Genomic DNA, 24,688 nt, shown 5'->3' with positions numbered 1-24,688 from the left:
GAAAGCCTCTGTTGGAACAATCATGGAAAACAGGTCAGACTTGTTTTTGTTTCAGTTTCAGAACTTCTGACTCAAGCTTTTCTAAACACCTTCTAAAATGTGGAATTCTGCAGTCTAAACCACAGCCTGCAGGTTAAAAACAAAAAAACAAAAACAGAATGACTCATAGGAAACTACTGAGGTACCTTTTCCCCTAAACAATCACTTCCAGGTCCTGGATGCACTTCTGGTAAGTTAACTAGGTGTTACCCGTTATTCAGAGCAGACCACATGTAGTTTTAACCAGAGGCTAACATCTGCTCTGTGAGATTTACTCCCTTGCTCTCTCTTCTTGTCGTCACCTGATTAAAAAAAAAAAAATTTTTTACTATTTCTAGATCCAAACTGAGTTTCTCACATCTGAACGGGAAATGCTGCAGATGTGTTAACTTCCACTTCCTGCTAAATCTACTCTGCTAGCTATCTCTAAAGGCACGTAAAAGCCTTCAAAAAGCAGTAGTCACAACCCCTCAGACAGCATTTGCTGCCTTTCTAACAGTGGGGCAGCGTTGTTAAGGCAAAACAGGAGAATTACTTTATTTAAAAAATATTTTAATGCACCATTAATAAAGGGTCCAACGCATTAATACAAGAGAAATATTGCAAATAATATTAAAATCATCAAATTAAAAGGAAAAACAATAAAAAATAAATGAATGGAAGGTATGTACAGGTTTCCTCCTCATGGAGAGAGGAAAAGGAACAACATATTTACAGCTTGGAATCAGTGTGTTTCTACGAGAAACAAACACCTCTACAATATTTACACGGACTTCTTCGATTTTTTTTTTCCTTTTTATCTTGTAGTAAAGAGGGTATGTTTGTATGGAAAGGCTTTCATTGCAACAAGTTATATCTTACACAAGTTCCTGTTTGGGAGGGAGCAAAAAAAAAAAAAAAGAAAAAAAGAAAAAGGTCGAGTTAAAAGTTCAACATTAAAGGTAAACTTTGGACGGCCATAGCCTTTTGGGGAAAAAAAGGGGGTAACACGAGGGTCATAGACATCCTCCGTCTGCCGTGCGCCGCAAACCTGCTGAGGTCTGTAAATCTAGCAGGCACACAGTCAGTCACGCACCTTTCACCCATCCGCACCGCAAACAGATCGGAAACTAGACATCTGCCCATGAAGCAATCGTCAGGGAGGGATGTTTTGTAAGGGACAAACGGTAAAACATTCCCAGATAAAATAAATATTAATGCATTCTGTGAAAGCCAGAAAAGCAAAAGTGGGAAGGGGTGGGGACCTTACAAAACCAAACCTTTTAAGAGACATGACCTTATAAAGCAAATGTGCCTTTTAAAAAGACATCTGCAGCACAGAATAAGTTTAACACTGACCACACAGTTTCACAAGGACCTGCAGGAGCTTTGTGGTGACACGCTTTTGATAATTAAAGGAACAGGAAGCTGGCACATAAGGGCACGTTGTCAGGAGCCAGTACACAAACTAACATCCTTCCAAACACCCTTTGTTACCTAATATTGTTGATATACGTGTTTTTTAACCAACATTTACACAACCACGGTGACGCCAACATCATTATTCAGGCTTGCTTTTGAAATTTGAGCGTCTGGATGACGTCTGGAGAAGATTATCCAGGAAAGGGGCAGGTTAGGACTCATCCTTGACAGAAACCAGGATTTAGAGCCTCAGAAAGTGGAAAAACTTAGTCAAGGTGACTCAACAGAAGGTCAGAGTACAGTTGCTGTTGGGATTATTAAATATCAATGAGAAATATGCAAATGGGGGAAAAGCTGCATGACTTTCTCCTCCAGAACAGCACCACTGTTGTGGGGATGAAAACAACTGCTGACATCACCTTCTGATGCAGCCCCCACTGATGCTGTGCTGAATGCATTAAACAGCTAATTTCTTAGGTTGTACACAGCCAACATTCGTAGGGAATGCAGGACGCACACAGAAGCTGCAAAGAGCAAACAAATGAGTCGTCAAAAGCATGTGCAATGTTGGTCAAAACCTGTGGGGGGGGGGGGGGTCAATTTTATGTTGTGCTGATCCTGCAGGTAACAATTCAGCGGCAATGTTACGGAAATAAACACACTTGGCTGACAGGAGGTCGCAGCAACTCAGGAGCAGAGAGAGGACAGGTGAATCACAAAGCCACTGAGGACAGTGGATGGGTGCACTGAAGCTCTTTTAACTGTAAGATACTTACAGCTAATGCAACTAAGTAACATTACTATCAATAACAGCAAGAGTAATATTCTAATAATACAAGGAAATTAAATTAAAATAAGCTCCAAAACAACCTTCACACTTGGGAATCTTGCATAACTGAAGACCAAATTGACTGACGTTTGTCATCCTAAAAGTGTGCACTTCACTGGCGTTTTTAAAAACCCTGAATTTGTCTGGTATGATATTCGTGTGCGTTTGTGCGCGGATGTCTACGGGTGAGTGGGTGCAGGAGAGATTTGACACTGGAGGGATAATCCCGGGCTATAGACTATGTGAGCCGACGCGGACATAAAACAACTGTGCGTTATCGCTGGCCTCTATAAAACGGATGATGGCAAGGGGACAGAAAAACCTTTCATGCCTGGGTTCAAGGAACAATTACCTCGGAAAACATTAGACATTCCATTCCATCAGTCCAGCAATACTTCCACGAACAGAACCAATGCTGAGGGGAGTCTCCAGTGTTCTCATGCCAGATTATGAGAAAAAAAGAGAAAAACATCACACACTGGCACATGGAACTGCCTAGGCAATGAAAAGAGTGCGTGAAAAGTGCATGGCTGTGCGTCACTGTTTTCCAACTTATTGTGAGGACCCATGAGGCCATCCGGGGAACACTGGAGATAGCGGGGTGGCTTTGTTTCGAGTCGCAATCTGAGAATGGTGAATTACGGAGGTTTCCGGGTCTGGCCGGCCATTGTCAAGTGAGGGAAAGAAGTGCTTTTACTAGTTAAGTGTTCCACGACAGTTCTCTGTTCCACACAGACAGGGGATCTTGTTCTCCTCCAGAGGGAATTTGTAGTCATAGGTAATCTCCTCATTGACGGCGATAGCCTGCTTTGAGTAGATCACAATCTTTTTCTGTGATTCTATGGTGATAACCTTGGCGTAGCAGTTTGGCTAGAAGAAGAAAAATGAGCAGCAGTGGGATTAGTCTCAAATAAAACACGTCAGATTCGGACTAATGTATGCAGAGGGTGTTCAGACTCACAGTGCAGCAGTGGTTGATGAATCGTGCCAGATTACCACACTTGGTGGCATCTATAATTGTGTCGTGGTCCACTCTGAACAAGTAGCTGCTCCCGATGCCCTGCTGTGTGTACCGCTTCTCTCGATGGTCAGCCACCATCTGGACATACAAGACAACAGATAATACGGTTATTGACACTGTGTGCAAGTCAATTCCCTTTACGATCCTACTCAAATAGCAATGCTCCTTTAATGACTGTTCATCATTGTACTTGGAGGCAGGCTGTAGCTGGAACGTTTTAAGATATTCACTATGTTTAACTCAGATACGGAAGCAGTACCTGTCTGATGTTTTGGCCAACATACTCAATGACCATCTCATCAGCAGCAATGGGCTCCATGGCGAACAGGCCCCATTCGTGGATCCTGCTGCGTCCAAAACGAAGCTTTTTCTTGCGGAACTGTGTAAGGAGAAACAGGCAGTTTTAATTACTTCCATGGTAAGATTTTTTTTGACTAATTAAATCATCTTACAGATAACACTGAAAGCATATGGAAGCAGAAAAACCCAGCCCTACGTATTACTAACATTCACTGCTCCAGCTGCACTTTTGTTTTACAGCTCCAGTGAAAAATGGTGCCCACCCAAAGACCGAGCCACTGCCCTCTGTTAGGACGTTGGTGATGAGGGAAAATACCAAGTTTAACTATCTGTCTGAGACTGTAGCCCAACCATCAGTGATTGTGCCTCAAGTTTTGTTTAACTTTTCATTTATATCTCAACTACTCTCACAACAAGGCACTTTATAGGTAAAGGCATCTTGCCAAGACTCTAGGACTGTGATAAAAACACTCTGGTGTCTGGTGCACCGTGCATGTACCAGAGTTGACACACTATACCACGGCTGTTGTAATAAAACACCATGTCTGGCTGTACCTTAAGCTGGTTGAGTTTCAGCAGGTCAGAGTCCATGACAGCTGTGGTTCCGATGACAGTGAGGAGGCGGCGCTGCTCTGAACGCCTTTCTGAAAGCACTCGGTTAGCTCCCTGGCAGGAAAACAGACATGAAAGAAGTTTATAAAGTGCATCTTGAACAAGATTACTTTATCACATGGCCTTGAGTTGCTGGAAACTGATCGAGATATGCACCTTGACCTTGATTCGCAATAGTGTGAGTGAAGTTCAATTATTCAAATTGATAACTACTTCTGGGAAAAAAAAAAAAAAAAAGAAGAAGAAGCTGTGTGTGCGATGTTAGAGGCAAGTTTCCATTTTATTTCCACCACAAAAACTGAACTTAACCTTGTGGCATGTATTTTGTAACTGCTTCAATGCCACTGTGAAGGAACAAACAGCTATAACTTCATTTAAATAGTGTCCGAAAAACAATTAAATACCTCATAAGATGCAAAAGTCAAAGGGGAATCCAAGTGGAAGGAGATATTTATTAACAGAGTAACCTTTAAAAACCCTCATCTTATCAGCTTCTCAAGGACACTGCTTTACATTTTCAGGTCAATGTAGCCATTTTACTTTATTTATGAAATCTTTTTTATTAGATTCATTTTATTTTATATTATTTTAACAAATAAACCCTTACTTAGCAGCCATTACACGACAAGCCATCAGCTAAGATAAATATGGCCATTGCATAGGTTACTTAATAAAATATTAAATGTATGGATTAAACAATACCTGAACAGTGTGTTAAATAAGAACAATTTCAGGGACTGTGAAGAGATGCAAACAGCTTTAAAACAGTTAAAGATAGTTAAAGATGTGTTTCGGGTGTATTACATTCAGTGCCAGAAAGGGAAACGTTTCCCAGTTCATGAGAGTTAATGATTCTATAATTGTTATTATGTGTATAGAACACCTCGAACCTCTCTAAGGAAATACCATCAACCTTTTGGTCTTTTAAAAAAACACCAGGGTGACCACACCGCATGTCTGTGTACCTGTGGTGAATGCAGACTGTACACAGAGCAGTAATGATAAAGCTTCTGGTCGACTTTGATCAGGACATCAAAGAGTCTGACTGAGATGGTGTTCAATTATATCTCCGTTTACATCCTAAAACAATTCAAATAGAATTTTAAAAAAAGGGAAAAAAAGTATAAAAGGAAAAAAATATGTGTCTCCCAAACCATCAGACATCCAATGATTTGGAAAATCTGACTCATATCTTTGGTCTGTATGAAGAAACACGTTTTTCTCTATGGTGACAGCGAAGTCATCCGGAGAAAGGCAGCATGGAAAACACATCACTGGCAAATTCAGACTTTGCATTGCAACCCAACTAAGCTGATTTCCTGCTCAACCGATAGTCAAATCAAATGTGACGTAATGCTTGCAGATTATCCGACTGTCTGTATAAGCAGATACCTTCCCAAACAACAAACAAGCTGCATCTTTGAGGAGTAACTCAACTCCACACAGGTCGAGGTGAAATGGTGGCGCATCATATGGAACCAACTGCCAGGAAGCAGACACCCTTTCCACTTCTAAGACCAGGCTTAAAACTTTCCTTTCTGATAAAGCTTATAGTTAGAGATGGCTCAGGTGACCCTGAAACATCCCATAGTTAAGCTGCTATAGGCCCAGACTGTTGGGGGGCCTCATCTGTCACCTTTCCTCACTTTACTCTCCGTTTCCCCCGTTTAATTTCTCAAATGATATCATGTACATTTGGCATTATTGTGGTCATTAACTGGTGTTTCCCTGTTCCAACAGATATCCTTTGAATGGTGTTACAGTGTTTTTTTCCCCTCTTTTCTGTCCTCTCAAACCCCAGCTGGTGGAGGCAGATGGCCACCCTTCCTGAATCTGGTTCTGATGGAGGTTTCTTCCTGTTAAAAGGGAGTCGTTTCTCTCCAGTCGCCTCAGGCACGCTCAGGACGGGAGATAGGACTGAAGACAAGTTTCAGTGCAATCTGTTGGTTTCTTTAGCTCGGAAATTGTTTTTGAAAAGGCTCTGTATGAATGAATTGGATTAATTTGGAATTGAATTCATTGGCTTTGATTGGATTATGATTACAATGAATTGAACTCCAATTGGCTTGAACTGGACGATATTATTGAAGTGCCTTGAGATGACATTTCTTGTAATTTGGCGCTATATAAATAAAACCGAATTGAAACTGAATCATGAACATTGACACTTTCGATGTGACTCGAACCCTATTTGCTGGTATGAAACAAGGGAGACGTACTCATCAGCAGGCACTGAAATGATGAAAATGTCAAATGACAAAAACGACTCAATTAGGAAAGGCTGACAAGATTAATTTGTGTGTTTGTGAGAGAAAGAATTCAGGAACATCTGGGTCCTGAAACCAAAAACGTCAAGGATAATTGAGACAATGTACGTCATCAATTACTAACCTCAAAAACAAAAAATATATATATATATATATTTTTTTTTAAATCAGTAGAATAAAATAATATATCCCATGATAATAGTCATGAGCATATTTAAACAGCAAGTGACTGGTTCTCCTTTAAAAGATTGGGATTTAAAGTCTGGTGTTCTGATCTGCAGCAACGAGTTTGATATCTTCGTGTCAAGTTTAAAGGAAGAACAAAAACCCCAAAGCATGCCTAAGTATAGCTGTAAACCCCAAATATGTCATCACTGGAACCACAAGGACTCGTCTACAATCAGAAAAGCATTCAAAAAATTTCAGGAGAAGGCCCGAGCTTCAGTTTGCCAATGAGCACAAAGGCAGAGAACAGGTCTTATGGAAAAACGTGCTCTGAACAGATAAACTAAAGATCTTTTTTTTTTTTTTTTGAGGCAACAGTAACGGCAGACATGTCGGATTCTGAGAACAGAACTTCGATTCGTGATAGTTGAAATTTTATGGTTAGTTTGCTTAACCCATTCAAACCTGAAGCAACACTGGAGTGTTTCTGCCTTTCATAACTGAAGGTATGTTTGCATGCCGTTACCTTATAAGTCTAATGTGACGGAAACTGAGCATCAATTTCAAGACATACAGCCACTACTTATATTCAAAATATCAATAAACATGGACACAAACTCAACAACTACCAAAAAAAGTTGAAGTTTTAACCTATAAGTCTTATTTTAGTGACGTTAGAATAATTCAAACACTCGTCTGGTGTCTGTTTTACAGCACAGTTACACACCACCTTAATAACTGGAAAGATAATATTGCATCTACTGGCAAACCTTGTGAAAAGTACATAGATTATGTTTTTATGGCTTTTGTACAATATGAACCATATAAAGGACAAAAATCTTTCATCAAAAATATACAATGTGAATTGATCTACAACCTTTTAAAATAGTCAGGTTGCAGATGCACAGAGAATAAGGGGTTGCATCTCAGTAAGTTGCTCATAAGCCATTTGTGGAAACTAGTTCAACAATAAGTAGCTGTGTCATTCGATGGTAAAAAGGCTTCCGACTTTCACAAACAGAGGCCAAGTTATGAAACTTTGTGCCGATAATGAAATGGCTGTGGGCAACCTTCACATCAGACCCTGCCAGGAAAACTCCTAAGGGGTCTTAGAAGAGTCCTATTCCCTTTTCATAATAACCATACTCAGCAAAGATTACACCCCACAAAGTCTGCATGTGAGCCAGGTTTGGCCTGAACAACATGGATCATTTTCCCCGATGAAATCATCTGGAACCACGCTAAGATTGTTTTCACACTTTGCTTGAACTTTACAAAGTTTTTACATTTAGCGGTCTCTAGAACACAGAGTTCTCCAGCTTCATCTCATCTGCACCTCCAGCATTTTATCCTGTTCTCTCAACAAGACATCTGATAACAGCAACAATGGAGCAACCACTCACGGTACTTAAATCTCATTATGTTGAAGAGAGAACATCTAAACGAGCTGCTCAAATACATCATATGTCCCTAATTTAGGACATGTTTGAGACATAAACGAGAGAGAAAGAGGTTCCACCAGAGAGAATTGTGCACCTAAAGACAGACTTAGACAGCAGAGATTAAATGAAACCACCAGTCCACCTACCGAGCTGTCGACATTCTCGACCTCCCGTATGACCTGCTCAGGCAGGTCCAGGTCTAAGTAGACATCCTTCTCCTTGCGACTGATGGCATAGTAGCCCTCACTCCTGGCACAACCAGTCACATGCTCTCGGAGCTGTCCATCTGCGTTCTTCTTTTTACGGCGGGGGTTCGGCAAATTGGTTAGTGCAGCACAACGGTCAAGGACAACGACACATCAATGTGTAATTACCAATAGTAGAGAAAAGTGCCAATTCACACAAGCTATGTAGTGATTGAAAAGTCACATATTGTTTGGAAATGACCCAAACTATCATTGTCGTTATAAAGGATATTCGTATGGCTGACCCAGTGAGTGTCATTGAGCCAGTCGGAGCTGTGGTTGTCCTGTAGCAGCTTCTCGTAGGTTTTCTTCAGCAACATCAAGTCTTCACCATCCAGTCCAGAGTTCCAAATGTCATACAGGATGGTCATTTGTTCAAACTCACTGCGGTTATCATACTTTACTGCTAGTGGCTCAGGAGCTGGGGTGGGTTTGGACCACCGACGGGCTGATGTCACCCCTGCCTCCTGCAGAAAGAGGCGCTCACTCTTCCTTACTTCTTCAACCAGGTCATCCTCAGTATCCGAGCTGGACAGCTCTCCAGACTCGAGCTCCTCCACATCCACATCCTCCTCTAAGTCGGAAACCTGGAAAATAAATCATTTTAGGGGAAATTAAAAACTAAGATCCAATGTTACTAGTTTTAGGTGAAGTTCTAGTAAGGGTTCACACTAATGTATTGTCCAAAATACACCAGACTAAAAGGCACGGTTAGTCAAATAAGATGCAACATATGTTATGGGTGGTTTTATTTCTGTGGTGATTAATGACTTATGATAACATAACCTGTTTTGGGAAAGAATCACAGCTGCTGTCTTAAAGAGTGAAGTTCAAACATTTAACTACTAACAATAAGAGAGATGCCACAGGATCCATCTGACTCAGTCAAGGAGATGACAAAGACCCTTTATCATGGGTCTGCATTGTCATTTTAAATTTCTTAAAGCACGTTTCACAACAGAAAATGGTGTTACCAAACCTAAGCGGAAAAAAGAAAATATATGAATAAGCACTCTCTGTGCGGCCTGTTGCAAAGCAAGTAGCTGGAGCTGGAAGTGAATACCAGTGGGTCTGTGTTGACTACATCAGTCTGGTTACTGTGGAGAGCTTCTAAAGGCCACATTTATCTCTTCCTCCCTGTCAGCTTCTGTTTGTGATATACTATATTAAGATGCATTATAAATAAGGCCTGTCATTTTCTTTATCTGGGGTGTTTCATGTGACATTTCTAAAAATGTCACCAGCACGGAAAGCTAAATATGGGCACAGAGATGAGTCGCGCTTCTATGGTCTGACAGCATTGGTAAAGATTTCCGAATCTGTTGCATGGTTCATGATGATGACATCCACCAACATCTACAGGAAACCACGTATCACGCACCTCGAGTTTCCGCTTCCTCTGTTTCTTGCCAGGTTGCTCCTTCTGTTTTTTTGTGTGATGAAGCTCAATATTTTCTTTGTCCTTTCTCCTCCTCTTCTTGCTCTTGTCCTGTTCAAGTTCTAAACTCTTGCCAGCATGATACTTCTTCTTTGATGATGGAGACACAGCTGCCACTGGGCTCATATCAGAGTCACACAGCTCTCCCACTGAAGACAAGTATTCTCCTGTATCCACCCTGGATGGCAGTGCCTCTCCAATGACCTCCTCTGGTGCTTCAAGGACCCCTGAAATGGAGTTGAGATCTGCTGGCAGTAAAACTGAAGAATCCTGTCTGGAGGAAGTCTTTTTGGTAGAGGACGGTGCTGCGAGCAGAGGAGGTTTGCAGTAGTTGTGCTCCATAATGACAATAACACCCCCTGGGCCCATGACCAAGGCCAGTGACTCTGGGGAGAAGAGATCTTTTTCCATCTTCTGCTCCTCTGCTTCATCGGATGTCTCCGTCTCCTCAGAGTCCCCAGCGTCAGGGTCCATTTTTAAGGCGACGTCAGCCAACACAGACAGGTCAGTTGTCGAGGAAGAGGCCAGCTGCAGCAGGGTGGAAGCTCCTAACTGCTCTCTGAGTCTCAATCTCTGCTCAATGTCTTCCTCACCCTCATCTTCCTCCCGGAGAGAAGCGGAAATGCTGGTTGTCCGAGGTTTGCCTCTGAACCGTTTGCTGACAGAAGGTGGAGGTGGGGCCTCCTCGAAGGCCATCCTACACATAGAGGCATGGTCCAAAGGCAGGTTCTGGACAGTGCGGCATACCATAACTGGTGGGGCAGTAGATTTGGGAGAGTCTTTGCCTGCGCCCCGTTTGCCAGGGGATTTGATAGGAGTGGTCTGTGGAGAAACAAGAGGTCCTTTTTTGGACTCCTCAGAGTCTGGGGTCCTCTCAGACGGCGGAACAATGAGAGCATTGCCTTCACCTGGTTTTGAGGCAAAGGGGAGAAGCTGGATTCCTTGACTGGGACGACTTGTAGAGGATAGTGCAGCAGTGATGGGAGAGTCTGGAGGCCTGCCAGAGATGAGGGGAGATTCCCCAGCCACTTGAGATGGAGATGAAGACAGCAGCGCAGCTGGCAGTTGCGTTTTGCCATCATTCTCATCTGTGGAAAATGAGACCGTCTTCCTGCGTTTTTTAAGAGGGGGTACAAGAACAATAGGAGACGAAGGCCGTAGGCATGGTGGAGATGAAGGGTGCTTGGTAGATGCTGCCGTTGCATCCGCCTTGTTGTCCTTCGTGACGCCTGAGAAAAGTTTTGAGAGACAAGTTCAAAGTAAACACAGTGAACCTTATTCACCCTAATGAATGTGTGTGAGGCTAATCACAGAATGTCAACTTCCTTCATTTGAATTTACTTGTGAGTGTTTGTTAATGACACAAAACAAGGACTGACCTTTTTTGATGTCTGCCTTTGAAAGGGCAGCAGTATTATGTTCCCTATGAAAAACAAAACAGGAATTTGGAGAACAAAAGCAGAACAATTATGATCAAAAGCTTCCAAACGTTAAATTATGCAAAACTGACAACCCCCCCCAATTCCGAGGACAGCTACTGATCAAAGGATTTATATGTTTTATACCCATTATCCTCTTTCTCAGTTGTGCTGTCCATGGTTGAGTCATCCAAAGAGTCTGGCCCTTCACTCTCAACCTGCTCTCCTTCCTCTTCGTCCTCAGAGGAGGATGAAGAAGATGATGCTGAGGAGGAAGAGCCCTCAGAGGATGAAGAGAGGCTCTCGTCATCGCTATCAGCACTGAGGGCATCATCTACAAAAAAAACCAAAAAACATTAGCATTAACTGAAAGCTAACAGACAAAAAAAACATTGTAAAGATATAAATGGTTGTGCTTTACCATCAGATTCCTTTTCACTCTCCACTTCCTCATCCTCCTATACATGAGAAAGAATTGTTATTGCTGCACTCACATGAATCACAGTGAAACACTGCCATCTAGCTAACAACAAGGACAATCTGATTTCTATCAAACTTGGAAATTGAACATAAAACTAATTCAAAAAAATTTATCGTCTCACATTTCATATGAAACAAAAACTTGTTTATGAAATAAATCGTCATTGACGCATTACACAACAAACTGGTTTGAAAGCTGTGTTCTGTCATTTGTTTTGAAAGAAAGAAAATAGAAACTATGAATAACTTTGCCTTTTCAGTTGAAGAGCCATCAGACGTTTCCTCTCCCTCGCTGTCAAGCTCCCAAGGCTTACGAGTTCTTGGCTTCTTTTTCCTCCTCTTGTTGTCCCTTTCAGCTCCGTGCCGGTCTGTTTGTGGCAATCTTCCATCTGCAGCTGGAGACCAGACAATGTTCAGATAGTTATTTGCAGCAGATGCAATCCGTCTTTTAAAGATGATTAACATTTAAATGAAACAAACCTTCGTCGTCTTCATCTGGTGGAGTTGAGGGTCGTGGTCTCTTCATGTCTCCCTCTTCAAGCTCCTGAGGTTCTTTTCTTTTTACCTGCACAATTGGACCCGCACATTTATTTATTCTTTTTAAATCAATGAAACATAGCCAAGAACGTACTGCAAATTTTCTGGCTATTTTTCACAGCTTGCATGAGCCAATACCACAAACTCTAACAATAACAAACTGTACTCGTCAGCCGTATACATATCAAAATCAAACATGTTTATATAACACTAATTGCATGAGGATCATTATAATGATGATGATTGAGAGTCTAATCCAGGAAAAGCACGAACTTCTCTCAATATGCAAAGTTTAAAAATACCTCTACATTACCTACTGTAATAAGAGGTGAAGATCACGTTTCAATATTTACTGTGAGCTGTAATGTATAGAGAAAGAGATGGAAAATTTGCAGACATCTTGTGCTTTTACCTTGAAGGAAGGTAATCGCAGCGCTCCACGGAGAGACAAGCCTTCCACACCACCACTCTTTGCCCAATCCACAAGAGACATGAGAGGCTCCCGTGGACGGTTGACCTTTTCCTCCTTTTTGTCATCATCCCGTAGGGCAGACACCCCTCTTACCATTGTCTGGAAAGGCTGGAAAAAGAAAAGATTTACTTGTTGAAAAGATTGTTCATAGGCTCCCGATCTTTGTTCTAGCCTTTCAGATTAACAGCTTCACAACAGTTAGCCTTTATCACAGTTAATTGCTGCATGGCCTCTGACTACTGAGAATTACCAAACCAGCTAAAAATAAAAACGATAACAGAGGAAACATCTTCCATATAAAAATAACCCGTTGCTAGAAATAAAAATGTGAGATGTACTACAGATCTCTACAGACCGTCAACAAACTACAATAAAAAAATGATAGCAACAATCTCACGTTTCTATATCATTACAGGGAATAAATAAAGTATCAAATCTCACTTTTTCATAAAAACAAACAAAACAGCAAGCTTAAATCTGACAGTCCCCTCACTGTTGTGAAACGTCTCCTTACCTTAGCCTTGGTCTCCTTCCTCTCCCACCACTCGTCAAAAGTGGCAAATGCAACATTTTCCACCATCTTGCGGTTTAAGTCCCTCTGCATGATGTTCTTCATTTCTTGGATCAAAGTGGCCAAGACCATCTGCACTGTTGCCTCATGCGGACTATCAGCCAACATGGACATCTCCTCTCCAGGAGCCCTGTACTCATCTCCCTCCCCAGGCAGCATGGTGCCATAGCCAGGTGGGGGCATGTAAGACGGGTAGTGTGGAGGCAAGACGTGTGGTGGCCAGCCAGCGTGGTGAGGGGGTATGCTGTGGTGTGGGTGCGGTGGTATTTGGGTGCTGTGGGGGTCGGGGTAGGGATAAGACATATGGGGAGGCATGTACCGGTGGTCTTGGTCATAATGACCGCCTGCCCCACTGCCCTCTTGGTCCATGTAGGGGTGATGGGAATGGGGTGGTGGCATAGAGTGGAGATGGTAGGAAGAGTAGTCTGCAGTAGCAGCCTCACCTGGGCCTGAGGTGCCATTGGATGAAGACATGCGCAGCTGGTGTAGGCGACTCAGCATGTGGGTCTGCATTTGGAAGGACATAGGAGTTCCACCACTGTACTGGTTCATCAGCTCCATGGAAGTTGCGTAGTCATACATGTGGTGGGGCATTGGAGGAGGATACTCGGGGTGCAGCTCCATATGGGGGAGGGGAGGAATCCCTGGTGGTGGTGGGGGCTGGAGAGAGTAACCAGGGGGAGGAGGAGGAGGTAAATGAGGAGGGTAGGAGGGTATGGGTGGGTGCATGGAATTGCCAAAGTGCTGTGTAGAGTCAGAGATGGGTGGGGGTGAAGACGAGGGGTCTGCTGTTTGTGACAGCACAGCTTGAGATGTAGACGGTGAGGATCCCGAGGTGACCGATGGCTGATGGGTGGTCACCGTTGTTATGGCAGTTGTTTCCTCTTCCTCCTCATCTGAGATCTCCATGTCTTCCCCAGAAGAATGAGGGGAAGCCTGACATAAAAACAGAGTGATTACTGTTTAAACTCGGAAAAACGCCCAAGTGTTTAATTAAACGCACTCCACAGCGATAACCAAATCTAGAAGAAAGAATATCCGTTGCACTTAAGATTGCAACAAAGCTGTAAATAACCTTTGTGTGCGTTCTATAAGGGCCAAGCAGGCGAGAAATCATGAACTAATATAGCTCCTATAAAAACACTAAAGTCCACATCATTCATGTGTCTATATTTGACCATCATGTCCACAAGAGACCATAATGCTGAGAAATGTTATGAGAGCCATAACTGCTTGTATCAGTATACTTATCTTACGCATAAGCATGTCTGTTAAAATATCTTCCAAAGGTCATCTGATCACGCCATCTTCATTTTGGATGCATAATGCAAAATGTGCCATAAGAGTTGCTCAGTGTGCAGAGATCAAGCTCCAAACATTTTAGCTGCATTTCGGGGATTCTTTGGAAACTGTGACTTTGGAAATATGCTCTTGTTTATCTTATTGTCATCTAACATATAATAAAACGCCAGTAGTGAGTAAGAATTGGTGTGTGTGTTTTCTGTGAGTGAAAAAGGATGGAGAATTAATGTGAGCCTTATGTGGTCATCATCATAACAACATGGGGTGGAAACAGAGGTGCACAGACTGTCGTCTGCCTGTGTAGACTCAGCAAGCAGACTATTGCTCCTGTTTCGCTCAGGCCTTTAAACAGTCTGTTCATTTTGATGAGAATAAGATGTTCAATCAACAGATAATCATTCATTCTGACATTAAACACGTAAAGATATTTCAGAGAAAAGACTGTCATGCATTTCTTGGCCAAACATTTGCCAGAAAACTAGTTTAACAGCTTTAAACTTGGAACTGCAACCTGTCTGCCAGCAATATTTACTCTACAGAAGAGACTAAAAGTTCAATCAACTTTAGTACATCCAATCACACCGTAAAGAAAGAGCTGTCTTTCACTACATTTATGGGTCAGTTACTCTGTGCAGTTCATTGGCAACTTAATACAATATTTATTCCACCAAATAATGTTTATCAGTGCTTTGCTTTGGTTATAATTTATCCTTTTAGTGCTCAGTTTACAGTAATGGGTTAATATAATTAAATTAAGTTAGTTACTTACAGATTTCCTATCCACATACAGCAACATTTGCTTTAATATAGTTTTGGAATTTATTGCCAATTCAATTTATTTCTTGCGTCAGTTATCAAGTGATGCATTCAAGCGAGTGTCGAGTTAAAATTGATATAAATTGAGTTCCTAAATTTTGTGCTGTTCCTCCAAAATGTTTCATTATTGGAGCCTTGCTGCAGTTTATCTTGAGGTTTCACAATTTATCTACAAACGGGGCCTTTTTGGTTGCCGAGTTGGGTAGTAAAGACGTCTTTTGTACAGTGCATTCAGCAGAGACCCAAACCCGGGCAAGACATTACAAAGAAGAAAGTTGCTGTCAACATCAATCACATTTTGAGTCTACATTGGCAACTCTTGGGCCTCCAGAAGATCCCCCATGTATTTTTGTGTTTGTACCAAAGATGCATCATTTAGAAACGTCCTCATCATACCTGACTCTGCCCATTAAAAGGCGGTGTGTGCGCCCCTGTCCTGCTCCCTGCATTTGCAGAACCAGCCTGAGAAGACTCTTCCTGCAGAGCTCCAGTCACAGCGAGGCTGACCTGGGGTTGGGATTCTTCTGGAGGTAGGATGTGGGGCGAGTAGGTGGAAGACGGTAGTGTGGCTGCTTTAAGCACAGTCGGACTTTTCCTACTGTCTCCTTTTCCCCGTTTCCTTCCTCTGTGGCCATCTCTGTCTCTTTCCCCTTTCTTCCTATGGTCCTTCTCCCCCCTTTCTCCCATGTGTTCCTGCTCCCCTCTTGCATCACCTGACCGACCTCTCCGTTCCGCTCCATCCCCACCTCTGCCCCTCTGCTTCTCCTCTTTCCCATCGTCCTCATCTTCCTCATCAGAAGCAAGAAAAGAAAACTTAGCCTTTTGCTCTTTTAAGAGCATCTCAATACGAGAGTCCAGACTGCTGCTGTGGTAGACAAATGGTACGCTTTCATTCGTAGAATCTGGCTCCGGGGAGGAGGAGTCCCGATGAGGGGGAGGTGGCGAGCTGGAGGAAGAGGAAAGATGGTGAGGAAGGGAGGTTGATGAGGGGGAGTTTGAGGAGGAAGCAACAGAGGGGTGGGCAGGAGAAGACGGTGGGGGTGTCTTGGGTGGGGCAGGTGGAGTGCTGGGACGGCGTTTGGGCTTCCATTGGTCTTCGCAGACAGGACTGTCGTGGTTAAAGTCCAGAGTCCCGAGTGTCTCGGCTACAGCTGCTGCAATTACAGAGGCTGGTGGGAGTGGAGGTGGTGGTGGGGGAGGTGGGGGCAGAGTACTGTGATGGGCAGTATGGTAATCTTTGTCAGCACCTACGGAGGGCAGAGGACCCCTCTCTGCAAGGCTTGTGCTCCCTGGACGGTTGGAAACATCCAGTCCCTGAGGAGGGGCAGGGGCAGGCTCTTTGGAGGAGTATGCAGAGTAAGATGACGGGGGAGGAGACATGCTGTTAGAGGACGAGCGGTAGGAGTTGGAATTGTATCTGGGGTCAGAGCTATTGGAGTAGTCACTGTCTCTGTCCCTATCTCGGTCTCTATCTCTGTCTCGGTCCCTGTCGTGGCTGCTTCTTCTGCGACTGCTGCTGCCATGGTGGTTGTGAGAATGGTGGTGGTTGCGGTGTCTCTGGTGGCTGTGGTCACCTGACCGGGAGCCCAGGCTGTCTCGCCGGTACCCCCTTTCATCCCTGCGATCCGAATGGTGGTGGGAATGGTACTTTGAGGAAGAGTTTGTGTCCTGCTGGTGATGGTAAGATGACCTTCTGGAACTGACCCCCCCTGCTCCATATCTACCTCCCGAGTCTCTTTCCCGGTCCCTCTCCCTTTCTAACATTGGAGGCTGATCATACTGATTTGAAATGGGTGGTGGAGGCATTGAGGAGTGATGCGCCATGTGTAACCCAGGTCCTCCAACACTGGGGTAGGGGGGGTAGCACGGCGGCTCATTGGGACGGTATGGTGCGGCTGGAGGGTACACAGGGCGACCTCTGTGGTACACTGATGGTTCCTGTGCATCGTCAGGGTAGCGAGATACTTTGTAGCCTCCAACAGTAGATGAGACTGCAGAAGATGAAGATGAAGAAGGTAACATGTCCTGGGGAGGATAGCCGCTGCCCAAAGTGCCTGTATTATAGCCAGTATGCCTGCAACACAGATTAGGCAGAACAAATGATAATTTAGTAGACTCACATTCAAAACCACTTGACCATGGCTTCAAGAGTTACTGCCTCTTCTGTTAAAGAAAGCAAAGCTAAAACAGTGAGATTTAAGATTCCAGTTACATCAACTCCTTTAATCTCCATCCAAAACACACTAACACTAAAATATCTTAATTAAAATCTACCCAGCCACCCAATCAATGCCACATAACTGCAGCAAAGAATCTGTCAGAAATTCCCTTTTGTGTGTAAGCTAAAATTGAACTGAAACAAAAAGAAAATGAATTATGAAAGCTTTGCTAACCTGCTGCTGGTGTAGCCTGAGTCTTGAGAGAAAGGAGTTCCAGATCTGGATGTGTAAGGTGTTCCTCCACCCCCCTGAGATGAAGCAGAGGAGCTTGGGGTGAATGGGCCCGTCAAGGAGGATGGGGGTGTGTCTAAACGCTGATCGCTGTAGCTGGTATCTACAGAACATGGTGTGACGTTTCCTGATGTGAGGGCCTGGACCCCTGCTGCCAAAACCGCAAGGTCAGTGGAAATCCTCCGCCTCATTTCAGTTGGCTGTAAAGAAAGGCAGATTATTTTTTTTAAATTTGGAAAACCAAAGAAGTGTAAGTTGTTTACTCTATAACTACAGTACACATTGTTTGATCTTATATGCCATTTTACCATTAACACTCAAATGTTACTCTATTTCTGTCTTAACACCTGATGAGCTCACAAATTCTCAGCACTGTTGCCAAGCTGGTAACTGGGCTGTAGAATTTTCACAAAAACCTATATAGTGTAGGACAAACTATAGCCCAGCAAGTGCAATGACTTGCTGACATTGGCTGATGAAGCCACAGAGTAATTTTTATAATCAGTCAAACCTATCCCATCATATTCATAGAGAATACTGAGATATGTATTGTGTATTTCAATTTTAATCTTTAAAGACACAGATGTAATTTTCTAGCTGCTCTCGCCATTGATAGTTTAGAGTTTAACTTCCTCGTTCTGAACCAAAATGAAAACAGGCAGTTTGATTCCTCTACAGACCTGAATGTTTGTCTCATTTCCCTGCCACTAATTGTTTTTAATACATCTTGTATGCATTTAAAATTACTGATCGAAACAGCAGTTGGAACTTTTTTATACAAAAAGTGCAAAAGGGCTTCATAGAAAGCAGCTAGAAATATTAATGAAAGAAAATTCTGTTGCTAACACTGATCTAAGGAATACATGTAAACGCATTAAATAGAAGCAAAAAGAATTAATGACATCGTAATTTTACACTTCTGCTTTGCATTCACATTCATGTTGAGGCTTTATTTCTATTTGTCCTCCTTTGAAGTAGGTAGACAAGAAGCTAATATAACTGGCTGCTTATATGTTTTTCTTTTCTCTTTGTTAATTACACCATTTACAAAACTGTAGTTGGTCTTTTTGGTCACAATAACCCCATCCGCTAACCAGCCAGTTCTTTGGCAGTCGGAACTTTATGAATGGCTTCAAGATTAAGTACCCCCACTGAAACAGGACTGGGAACGCCTCGATTGAACAAGAGTAAGAGAGCAAATTACGAACAATACTGACGAAAACCTAAATGCATCTCAACACGTATTAATTAACACTTTAAATCATAAAATAGTTGATGAGGCAATTACGCTGCAACAATACCGTGTCGGGTTGTGACTGTGTTGGGGCCTGAGGCTGAACCCTGTCCGTTAAAGCCTTGCCACCCAGGGGCACCGTCTGAGGAGTGTAGGACCCATTAACTATCAGGTCATAGTACTTCTGCCTTTGTTGACCTGCATAAAAAACACAAGTCACAGAAAGATAAATATAGGTGGTGAAATTTGTTCATTGATAATAAATCGTATCAACTTATGAGGTTTTCCCAAATCAAATCAAATCAAATTTATTTGTATAGCACATTTCATGTACAAACAGTTCAAAGTGCTTTACATAAAATAAAAGCATTGCAGCAGTGAGTGCAAGAAGCATTAAAAATACATAAAAGAATATAAAGAGAAACAAATAAAATCATTTAAATGAATTTAAAAACAGGCAACAGTCTTGATAAGTTAAAAGATATTTCATGCATAGACACATGAGAAAAGAAATGTCTTTAACCTGGATTTAAAAATGTCTACATTTGATGAAAGTTTAATCTCCACTGGCAGTTTGATCCACTTGTTTGCAGCATAACAGCTAAATGCTGCTTCTCCATGTTTAGTCTGGACTCTGAACTGGACCAGCTGGCCTGAGTCCTTGGATCTAAGAGCTCTGCTGGGTTTATATTCTCTGAACATATCACAGATGTATTTTGGGCCTAAACCGTTCTGGGATTTGTAAACCATCAGCAGGCTTTTAAAATCTATTCTGTGACTGACTGGAAGCCAGTGTAAAGAAACCACAACAGATATAACTGCTTACAATGAGGTACAGCTTAGGTCTTTTGCAGTCTTATGTGCTTGTTAAAGTATTTTAAAAAATTAGTTAACATATTACAGTTTAAATTTAAGAGTAGATGAAGCAAAGAATAAGTTAATTACTTCTGAAATGTATTTGTATCAGTGCAAATGACAAAACTGCAAGCTAAAACTTTCAGCAGTTCCTCATAAACTCGAGCTGGACATGGTACATATATGACCGCACGTCATCGCATGTTTACAGATCAAGGCAAAGAGTAAAACTTTCCAGATCAAAAAAGTTTCAGGTAATTCCCTGAATAGTTTGTATTTAAATGTGCTTTGACGGGCACAATGTTTCAGACTGAAGGCTTAACTTTATTACATGTATACAAGTTAATCATTTGTCATATGAATTTGTAATGACAACAACAAAAACAAACCAACCTGATGTATCCCTTTAATAACTTGTAACAACCACCTCAAAGATTTAAGATGCCCCAGAGGAGGTGTTTTAGTTTACCTTTTATATCCAGCTGAGCATGGATGATGTTTCCCATGACAGAGGTGTTATGCAGTTGTTTGACTGTGTCCTTGGCTCCTCTGGTGCTGGTGAACAACACCCTGGCCAGCCCCAAGTGCTTCCTGGTCTTGGGGTGAAACAGGATCTCCATCTCCTCCACCTCACCAAACTTGGCACACATTTCTGCCAAGAAGGGCTCCTTGATGTTGTCATTGAGTCTAGCAAAGGTCACCTCCTTGAGCGGTATGGGACCCACATAGAACTCATCAAGCTGCGGTCACAAAAAACCAACAAACAGACAAAAAGATCAGGGGAAAGTGTTAGTGATCCCGACAGCAGAAGCTATAGACTTATTATATGCAGGTTGACTAACTCCATCCTGACATTTATCAACGATGGGGATCTGTCAAATTTGAGACTATTAATGCCTGATGACTGTGCCATCTTCACCATTCCTACAACGCCACAGTCGTCATCCAAACAGATAGACATGGCAACGTGAGTAAAGTATTACCGGTACAATAAATAAATCATGTGTATGTGTTTCTTTTCATGCCACAAGCAGAAGCATTTCCCTTAACTTCTCTTGGCCTTCATATCTATGGACAGCTGACTGCGTGACATTTTCCGACTTTTCACATACTTTAAAGATGTTCACATCGTCTCCCTCTCGATCATAGCAACTGGCATGAGATTTTCACTCAAATAAGTTTGCTATACATACTCCACCTGCATCTTCCTTTAGCCGGCAAAATTTAAAGATCAGTTTTAGTTTGAATTATTTACATTTAAATGAAGGTATATTTGTATAAAATGTCTATTTGTAGAAAGTAATTATGGAGTTATTGTGTCAGACTAAAGACAACTGCCACTCTGCCAAAATCTCTTTTCAAGTTTAGTCAACGATTTCTCTTCATTTCTCACATTATTATGGAGGTAGGAGTGGGCATTAGTCAATTAATCGTCTAAACTTTTGTTATTATGTCAAACTTTCAATATCCACTCTTGCCAAACTATGAAATAGATGTTGACCATCTGTGCTCACCTTAAACTTCGGCACCGGTAGGGACAGTTCTGTATATCTGGACCATAGTCTTCGGGGTCTAGGATCCCGCAGATCTCCCACAGGAGGAAATCCAGAATCCTAGAAATTAATAAATAAGTTGGAAATGAAAGATGCAACAACGGGAAGATGCACAATATTAAGACAAGCTCGTCACTCAAATTGAACTCACTGGCACACTGAAATGCACTCCATCATATCTGTAGATCTTCTGCGTGACCCGCCTAATGGCTGGGTCCTGGACGAGTTTGTAGCTTTTCCACTGCAAACTGACAGCTTTTTGTGATTCTGTCCCACCGTCTGGATCCATCCTACAACTGAGCAGCAAAAGAGAAACCATAACTATGGACAACTCAGGAGGTCATGAAGTTATTTTTAGGAACAAAATCACAACAACAACTACACAACGTGGAAGGAAGCTTTCACTAATTAGCATTACAGTTAAAGCAAGACAGCAATAAATTGATGCAGTAACAACAAATTAAGCAACCTCAACTGCTGGCGGTAGGCAAACTGAATGGAAACGTAACGGAACGATAAGCTGCGTCACATCAGTAAGCCAAAGGTTAACTTTTGAGACTACCCCGAAGTACTGCTGAATTTCAAGATAGAGGGGAGTAACTAATTCGTTTTAGCATGACTATAAGGATGTTGTTGGCCTCGGTTAAGCTAATGCGTGCTGTCAAAACAATGACTAGCGTTACGTCACTGACAAGATAGTTCAGCTAGCAACCGACTGTTAGCAAAGGCTAACGTGCACCGACAAAATGCATAGAAACTGTGCTAGCAGGCGGCAACACAAATCTCGCGTTAAATGCGCTTAATACGTGTTCCGGAGTATTTCTTAGGAACAGCATTATTAGTTGCTCCCAAATCAGACAACGTTAATCGAAGTTATATTAGTTATACCTTCTCGCTTTAGCTAGGGCAAACTGATGCTACATTGGCTAATGCTAACTAGCAAGATCAAGTTAGTAGTTAAAACTGCACTTAATGACCCTCAAACTCAATGCATCATATTTTGCCATTGACATTCGTGTTGTGTGCCTCTTTACGAGGCTCAAGTGGGTTGCTTTGCCCTTGCTATGCCTAAATTCAGATAGCACCTCTTGGAGACCCACTGCCCGCTCACCCGAAAGTAGCAAACCGCCGCTATAGTCAGGCCCTATACGAACAAGAAAAACACTGGTCCCTAACCGAAACGATACATCTCCAACCCGGCACTAAAGCAAATCTGACGGGCTAAAATGATACTACTACCATTCCGATAGTCAGTCAAGACATCGACACGCTTGTTCGAGCGACAAAGCCATTGTTATGCCTTTAAAATCCAGATATTGTTGAGAGAGCGGCCATCGCGTAACAAACCTGAAAGCCTCGCCTGTTCTCCATCTGTGTATGCTAATGCAGCCTACGGTTACGGACTGGCACTTTCTTCCATACGGACACTCTGGAAAATTAAAAGAAGACATAAAATCAAGTTACAGCCCCGTACATACAATAAAAACACATTAAATAAAGAAATATAATTGCCATAATTTATTTTCAGCCAAATTCCTATTAGTTATAAATATGTTTGAATCTGCTGGTAACATACCAAGTCTGAAAAAAATACCAAAGTGCCCCCTACAGGCTGATCAGTGGCAACAACCGTGGGCGACTGCTCCGTTAACCCAAAGTAATAAGACAGTAATTCACATAACTTGACCAAAATTTAATGTGAAGCTAAATGTGTTTTTGTTTTTTTTATGACACGAGAGACACTCGTGAAATTAGTCGAAATTGCCAAACATGATATAATACTCTATATTGGAGTGTTGGTGGAGAGGATTCATATAAGTTTGTGGCTAAATGAGTAAATAAAAGTTAATCTGAATAGTGGATACAGTGGACACGTAAGTGGGTGCAAATATACACAGATACATCTTCCTATTATGAAGGTTATAATGTTCAGTTCTTTTAGGTTTTTGTTTGTGGTCAGTTGTATTCTCACTTTATCCATCCCTATCAGATCGATTAAAGTAGGTTAAACAGAAATACACCTCTATTTTTCCTGCTGTGTGCAGCTTCATTGTGGGGTTCATTCAGGTTTTATCCCACATTAGTCTAGACAAAAGGAAATCCTCATACGTTTTACTGCACACTTTAAAAGCCTCAACAGTAACTGAAGATAATGCAGCTCATGAAACTAGGATTTATTGTCTGACTGCATTAGTTATATACAGGTGTTTGGAGCAAAGTGGTTCCCGAATGCATTTCTGGATTGATTGTAAAAGGTTATTGCAACGGGCAGGAATGACTGAAGATGTCTCTGACTGAAATTACATTATCATTACATTGTGAAGAGGGTGGTGTGAAACATGTGAAACATTCTTCTTTCCACAGTTCTTTTTCCATCAGATGACTACAAATAAAATTGCCTTCTCCTACAAGCAACTATTGCAGATATGCTACAAACATTGTGGAACCTAATTTTCCCCAAAAAGTTAAAGACTACTCTGTCCTTTTTTGTAGACATCCTCAGTAATACATATATAAGGGAGTGGGGTAAGATGAGCCATTTTCACTGAGGTTGTCCCATGATAAGGGGAAGTAAGACAGAAGGACAAAAAAAAAATAAACTTACAAAATTTCTGGAAATGATTTTAAAAGCATCCCTGACAAAGAGTTAAAAATATGGCCTCTTTAAGAAATGATATGCCTCAGATTCAGCAGAAGTTGCACTGTATGGGGTTAAACTGAAAATCTGATGAAATATGAAACTGAACACATGAATCAAAAGTGAGATTTTAAAGACAATTTTACCTCTAATTCACTAACGATTTAATAATCAATTTTCCTTCCACAAATACTCTCTTTTTTAAATAAAGCTATGTAAAGTACATAAAAATGACCGAATTAAGTTTGAATCTCAGTACCTTTAATTATTTGCACTTTTTAAAATAATTTAATGGATATAAAACATGTAACTTTCCTAAAAATGGACTAAAAAAGTGTGTTGAATGAAACTAATTTAAAATGTCTCTGATACAAGTAAACATGCAAGACAAAACATTAAGTCTGAAACCCAAATGTTATATGCAAATCCAGTCCTTCTTTCACTTCTGAATTTGCAAAGAAACCAACAGCTGCAGCTTAAAGACCAGTTTAAATGACAAATCAACTTTCTGTTCATCCAAGATGGCGGTATAATATTAATTGTGGCTCCCTCTTTGGAGTTCCCCCAACCTGGCCCCGCATTTGGCTCAGTATGTGCCATAGC

At 41.9% G+C, this 24,688-nt stretch overlaps 1 protein-coding gene across 2 annotated transcripts; it reads right to left on the bottom strand.

Annotated features, from left to right (window-relative positions):
* Window positions 1-574: 574 nt before the first annotated feature.
* Window positions 575-22,861, bottom strand: setd1a (SET domain containing 1A, histone lysine methyltransferase). 2 transcript variants are annotated; one of them, XM_075454830.1, is made up of 21 exons: window positions 22,795-22,861; window positions 21,599-21,743; window positions 21,409-21,507; window positions 20,364-20,634; window positions 19,107-19,237; window positions 17,749-18,005; window positions 15,752-17,429; window positions 13,181-14,173; window positions 12,607-12,774; window positions 12,138-12,222; window positions 11,910-12,052; window positions 11,599-11,635; window positions 11,325-11,511; window positions 11,139-11,182; window positions 9,703-10,988; window positions 8,554-8,908; window positions 8,223-8,404; window positions 4,146-4,256; window positions 3,550-3,669; window positions 3,231-3,368; window positions 575-3,139 (listed from the first exon to the last, which is right to left on the bottom strand). In XM_075454830.1, exons 2-21 carry the CDS (start codon window positions 21,734-21,736, stop codon window positions 2,966-2,968), a joined length of 6,597 nt encoding a protein of 2,198 aa, XP_075310945.1. In that variant the 5' UTR covers window positions 21,737-21,743; window positions 22,795-22,861; the 3' UTR covers window positions 575-2,965. The 2 variants fall into 2 exon arrangements, with proteins under 2 accessions (XP_075310945.1, XP_075310946.1); XM_075454831.1 differs by lacking the exon at window positions 22,795-22,861 and adding an exon at window positions 22,687-22,785.
* Window positions 22,862-24,688: the final 1,827 nt, after the last annotated feature.

This window comes from Odontesthes bonariensis, chromosome 21 (genome assembly GCF_027942865.1).
Source record: "Odontesthes bonariensis isolate fOdoBon6 chromosome 21, fOdoBon6.hap1, whole genome shotgun sequence".
Classification (NCBI taxonomy): Eukaryota; Metazoa; Chordata; class Actinopteri; order Atheriniformes; family Atherinopsidae; genus Odontesthes; species Odontesthes bonariensis.
The sequence above is the reverse complement of the archived record's forward strand: the minus strand, read 5'-3'. Positions and strand labels throughout refer to the sequence as shown.